Here is a 6,686-nt window from a genome sequence, read left to right as displayed (position 1 = left end):
TATAGTGGTAGATGTGTTGGCTTTACAGAGTGGATCGTAACATCTTAGGTTTAATTTAGCTTCATTAGAAAACAGGCAGGCTAATATAGATTCATCTAAAAAACACATCTCAGCAATTCAGGATCTTGTACCATAGATGTACTATGAGCAGCAGATGCTACAGCCCGTGTTGGTAAAAGAATGTCTACTCAAAGAAAACCTAAACTACTGCTGCATAATAGCAAGAGTAAAATAATTTTGTTTTTCAGGTTAAGTGACTCTGCAAATGCAAAAGAGCAAAAGCAAATGCTGACTTCAAACGAGTGACCCCGGTGTCTTCAGATGACTTCTGTCTATCAGATCCTTTTCACCACAGAGTAGGTGTCCTGAGTGCGGGTGTTGAGGTTCAGTTGCTGCCAAAACACGACCAAAAGATTGATGGTTAGATCACAGTGAACATTAACAAATCAAAGACACACCAGTCTGACAACCAAGTTGTTTCTATATGAACCAAGGTGAAGCATGTCAGAAGAGCATTTAGTGACCAAGCATTTATGCCATTTCACATATGTGAGCATTTTGCTTTTGATTTATGCTCATAAGTAAATACTGTATAACATTCATTCATTCATCTTCTGTACCCGCTTATTCCTCTTAAGGGTCGCGGGGGTCTGCTGGAGCCTATCCCAGACGCATCCACCTCAAAGCAGTCCTTTGACAGCAGTTGTGTTTCTGTTTTTTCTGCACCTTAAAATGTCTGTACTTGCACGTTAAGCTGCTCACTTGTGCCTTAAATTGCCCCCCGGGGACAAATAAAGTTTTCTGAATCTGAATCTGAATCTGAAATCTTCAGCTGGGGGACGGAGACAAGGAAGTGTCAGCTCAGTAAAGACACCAACACAGAAGGTATACAATGATGAGAAAGTAGAAGATGATTTTACTCACCCTTTCCCTCCACGTAGAATTGATATACGCGAGATACACCTTCATCATCATCATCATAAACACAGTTGTATCTGTCTTTGCCATTATACTCAAATTCATACGTCAGGGAGTTATTTTTCTTCAATTCTTCTTTCTTGAACCACTTCCCTTCTTTTGGACAGGTCAATATGACTTTATCCCTCCAGAATGTCACTCCTCCTTAAAACACAAGGACAGATACAATGTTACATTACTTCAGTACACCGCAGTAAGTCTACTACATCGCCCTTCTTCCCCATTTACTCTCATAGAAAAAGAAGAAGGATCTGAAAGCCGAGGTTCGAGGTTCAGACATTGTTCAAATAGAAGCAGAAATTTTAGCACTTTAAAACATTGAATCAAATAAGATAATGTTTAGATATTTACTTTTCTGCGCCACTACGGTTCCTGAGAACAGGAGGAAGACGACGAGAACGACCCAAGCAGCCAGGCTGTGCATTTTTTAAGCTGACCACTGTGTGGTTTTTTTTTTTAGTTGTCTGTATTGGTACAAATCTTTTTCTTGTTTATATAAAACTTGCGAATGTCTCCTTCAGACGAATAAAAAGTGACATCAAGCCGCCTGTTCAATAAGACACAACAGATTCAGGGAAGCAGACCTGGCACTCTGCCACGCTGACATCCAACCTCCCTCTCTTTAATTCTAGTCTAATAAATACACACACACACGCACACACACACACACACTATAATAGGTTTGGGCGGGAATATTTCACATCTATCTGACAAAAAAAACCAGCTCCTCCTTTTAGAAGGTAAGTAGTTTGAATTTTAATGGCAAACATATACCATGTACAGCAAACAGTGGAGAACGGTACATAACAACTTTCCCGTGAATGTTACAGAGCTTTTACATTTAGTTTGACAGTTTTGGCGATATTCAATAACATAACACACTACAACACTATGCGCTAACTATGAGCTAAATGCTAAAACGTATTCTGTTACTGATTTATCATCTTTACGGCAGAAGCAACGAAACAACCAAAAATACATCGTTAAAAAATATAATAAAAAAACACATCATTCAAAAAACATATTCATGATAAAAGCACACTTAAGGAAAGAATAGTTTCAATGAATTACATTAGACCACCGACCTAGTAAACAGGATCATCAGTGCATATTGCAATAAAAACAAAATAAGACAGTTTGACTCTCCACCATGTACATCAGGGATGGGCAACTTGCGGCCCGTGGGCCGCATATGGCCCGCGACCTCACTCGAAGTGGCCCTTAGATTAATTTTTGAAAATTATAAATCTGTATCCTCTGTGGCACTGAATCAGTTGTAATGACACAGTTGGCCACTAGATAGCGCCTCTAATGCAGACGTCGCCTCGCGCACGTTTCCACCGGGTCTTCTCTACCAGTGAAGAAGAGACGTTGAGCCATGGCTAAGAGCGGAGGAAAGAGAAAACTTGATCGAGAAAATCACGTGTTTCAGGTGAAAGAAGGTTATCTGTTCACAGAATGTAAAGGCAAACCTATGTACTAGTCTGCTTAGAGACATTATCTGCCATGAAAGATTTCAATTTAAGTTGCCGCTACAACATGTTGCACAAAGCTAAATACGAGAAGTATACTGAAGCTGTAAGGGCTGCTATTGTCGTGGACCTCAAATCAAAAGTACACAAACAACAGCGACTTTTTACCAGTGCCCACTACTGATAGTTGTGAGGTAGAGTGGGTATACAGGGAAAATGTTGAACTCTTTCTTAGTGTAAAAATGCACAAATTAATTAAAAAAATAAATAAATAAAACACAGTAAGTGGTTATTTTTTGTTTGCTTCAATAAACACACACACACACACACACACACATATATATATATATAATCATACACACACAAACATTTTAAAATGGCAGTTTTATCATATCTGGTTAAGTGTGCGGTCCTATGTGGCCCTCTGGTAGTGTCGATGAAAAATTGTGGCCCCCTTCATCATTTAGGTTGCCCATCCCTGATGTAGATAGTTTGATCAGATGAAAAGGTAGCTGTGTCTGAAACTGTTTTTTTTAGATTACATGTGAATAGTTTGATAGTCTGGTTCCCATACTTTACCTGTCTACTTTTTTAGTTGGGCTCAAGTATCCATCCTTCAATAGGGACAGATGATTTGGCTTTACAGAGTGGGTAGGGACAAAAACCCGGTGCACATGGTGATCCCAGACTTGCCAGTGCTTTTTGTTACTTACATTTATGTTCCCTCGCTTTTTGATAGCTAGTTTGAATTCGAACACGCGCTCATTTGACGGATGAACTGAAAATCTCATCCAATCAAATTGTAATCCTGTGCCTGAATCTATTGTTTTCCCCTTGACATGAATGAAATATGGAGGTACTGTGAGCTTCAACGACTTGGCACCACATTTTCTTCATCAGACGCTGGTTAAAAAAAAAAAAAAAAAAAAAAAAAAAGTCAATACAACAACATAACACACAGCCGGCTGGATGCTAACTATGAGCTCAATGCTAAGATGTATTGTGGAGCTGATTTGTCATCTTCACAGCAGAAGCAAAACAACAACCAGAAATGTATCATAGACAACTAAACCAAAAAAACATTATATTCATGATGAAAGCAGACTTTATGACACGACAGTTGCAGTGATCTACATTAGAGAAAGCTGCAAAAGCCTGCGTATGCATGCTACAGGGAGCGTGCTGAAACTGTGACTTCTTTGAATGTTTGCCTTCATCAGAGCCGACTGTAAACCAGCGACCCCGGTGCCTTCAGATGACTTGTTTCTATCCGGTCCTGTTCACCATAGAGTAGGTGTCCTGGGAGCGAGTGTTAAGGTTCAGTGGCTGCCAAAACACAACCAAAAGATTTCAAGATGGTTAGATCACAGTGAACGTTAACAAATCACAGACACACCAAGCTTCCAGTTAGTGACCCTTGCAGTTTCACATATTTATTTTTTGGGGGGCACTTTGTTTCTGAAAGTCTTTGTCTTAAAAAAAAAAAAAAAAAAAAAAAATAGAAAATGTTGTTTAGCAGGAAAACAACAGATTAGCTTCTAGAGGTGACTGAGAGAGAGAGAGAGAACTCCTTTCAAAGAGTGTTTCACTAGATCTTAAAAAGTCTGGAGTAGGTTTAAAATGTGTTGTTTGACGTATATTTTTATTAGTACACTACTATATGTTATTAGTTAGCTAGCTAGCTCACATGGGGTTCACATAGAACTACGGAAGTGCATGTTCTGTTCACACTGATGATCATTATGGTCTTTGTTGCTGATGTATACTCATAAATAAATAAAATGTAGATAAGTTAAATATTACCTGTCAGCTTGCCCAAACTGGCCATTTGACATTTAGGTAAATATGCTTATTTATTGGACTATTTCTTGGCATGCCACAGTTTTTTATTGCAGTTTTAAAATTTTTTGGATTAAACCACTATGCTGCATTGTGAGCTTCAGACCCGTTCCACCAGTTTTACTAAACTACATTAACTGGAACTGGAGCTTCATATTAGAATTACAGAAATGTATTGTACATAGATATTTGTGAATGAGTTGAATTATTATTATTATTATTATTATTATTATTATTATTATTATTATTATTTTAATCCAATTAAATTATTTTAATTATGTCTGTGTTTTTGAATATTTTTTTATTCCTTGTATTTTGATTAGGCCTACTTAAAATTTTTGATTGACACAAAAATGAAAAATTACTGCCGTACTGATTCTTAGTCAGTCAATGAAGATAATAAGTAAATCAGTTGAATTCTAACTTCATAAATTAAAGCTTACCTCATAGTCAACAGATGGGACAGGTGGAGGTCGGGATCCTGGATGAGCAGGTGCTAGAACATGATGACAGAATAAATGTGACCTAGTGCTCGTACGGTCACTGAGAAAATGAGGATTTCTAAGAGTAAACAACGACTAGAAGTTGTAGAAGTACTACATCCTTTTACACTCGAGATCCTTCTCACCTTTGGGTGCAGAGTGACTAGGTGCTGCTAGATTTTTCTTCTTGGTGCACCTGTAGATTACTATCATCAGAACTGATGTAAAGGTAAGGTCGAGAATCATGGCCACCGCAAGTATAATCACATCCAGCTCAAAGCAGCCCTTACAAGCTGGGGGACGGAGACAAGGAAGTGTCAGCTCAGTAATGACACCAACACAGAAGGTATACCATGATGAGAAAGTAGAAGATGATTTTACTCACCCTTTCCCTCCACGTAGAATTGATATCTTATAGATTTAGAAGGTTCAGTCTCTTGGTAAACACAGCTGTAAATGCCTTTACCCTTACTTGTATACTGGTATTCATATGTACTTGTATCTGTATCTGCATCTGTCAGGGTTGCATTTAGCTTTTTATTGTCTTTGTCAAACCAGTTCCCAAGTCCTGGACAGGTCAGTGTCACTGTCTCCCCCCAGAATGTTACTCCTCCTTGAAATAAATGAACAAATACAATATTGAGTAAGTTTACTGTATCACCCCTCTTTCCCATTAACTCTCATAGTTAAAGAAGGAAGGATCAGAAAACTAAAGTGGTTCATGAGACATATGCACATCTTGCATTTTTCTTCTCTTGGCAGCTTCTCAGATAGATGAAAAACATTTCCATTAATAGCTAAAAAGGACTGACAAGAAAACAACCACTGATCAACATAAATGTGGCTAATGGCAAAGTATATGCAGTTATTCACAGCAGACAGGGTACATTGAGGAAGTACAAGAAATTGACAATGCTTTTAAATATCAGATTATTTTGACAGAATAGACGTTTTCCCCAATTCAGAACAGAAACAGAAACAGTTTCACTTTAAAATAATAAATCAAATATTACAGGACATTCAGATATTTACCTTCTTTTGCCTCTACGGTTCCTGCGAACATGAGGAGGAAGACGAGCACGACCTGAACACCCATTTTTTTTGGGACGGCCACTGTGTTTTCGTATTCTCCGTATCTCTATATCTTTCTGTGGCATGTATCAGAATCGTGAACGTGTCCTCTTGACGATAAATAAATTACCTCAAACTGCCCGTTCAATAAGACAAAAAAGATTCAGGGAAGCAGAACCAGTGCTCTCTCTCACTCTGACACACAGTCTCCCTCTCTCTAACTCTCTCGAGCACACACACACACAAGGACACACACACACACACACACACATTGTACCCCACAGGAAATGTTTTTTTCAAGATGAGTTCACAGTTAAACCTCAAAATGTAGTTGACGAGAAGAGTTTATACCATATATTGTTTTGATAGAAAATTGAAGAAGACTCTTGTTATGACAACACATACCGCATTACAATTGTGTATTATAATTTTATGTTTTGATGCTCACTGGTTTGTAGAAAATGTATGATAATGCATATACACTAGCACTTTTTTACTTTTTTAACAAAACACTTTGTGCTGTTTTGATCATTCTTATGTGCTTATGTGCTTTATGTGTATTGTCTCATATCTCCACCGCAATAGGCAATATGCGATGTTTGGACTGATCGGCTATACAGGTCTCACTCCAATCTTTTTAATTTTTTTAGTTTAATTACTGAAATTGTCGCATCATTCATATACAAGCACGATAAATGATCTGGTAATACTGGTGAGAGTTTACCACTATGCTAACAGTGTTTAAATCCTCATTTTAACCATAACCCTTTATAAATGGTGACTTGCATATAACCAGTATAATATTTTATCAACGCTCCACAGATCTGTTACAAACCACGGATAA

General features: G+C 37.8%; 1 protein-coding gene across 1 annotated transcript; it reads right to left on the bottom strand.

The window, feature by feature from the left end:
* Positions 1-1,713: 1,713 nt before the first annotated feature.
* On the bottom strand, positions 1,714-6,108 carry LOC311498029 (T-cell surface glycoprotein CD3 epsilon chain-like). The gene is made up of 5 exons (XM_084558463.1): positions 5,804-6,108; positions 5,157-5,384; positions 4,918-5,064; positions 4,733-4,785; positions 1,714-3,776 (listed from the first exon to the last, which is right to left on the bottom strand). Exons 1-5 carry the CDS (start codon positions 5,865-5,867, stop codon positions 3,717-3,719), a joined length of 552 nt encoding a protein of 183 aa, XP_084414589.1. The 5' UTR covers positions 5,868-6,108; the 3' UTR covers positions 1,714-3,716.
* Positions 6,109-6,686: the final 578 nt, after the last annotated feature.

This window comes from Chelon labrosus (genome assembly GCF_963514085.1).
Source record: "Chelon labrosus genome assembly, chromosome: 13".
NCBI lineage: Eukaryota > Metazoa > Chordata > Actinopteri > Mugiliformes > Mugilidae > Chelon > Chelon labrosus.
This window is presented reverse-complemented; position numbering and strand designations above follow the sequence as displayed.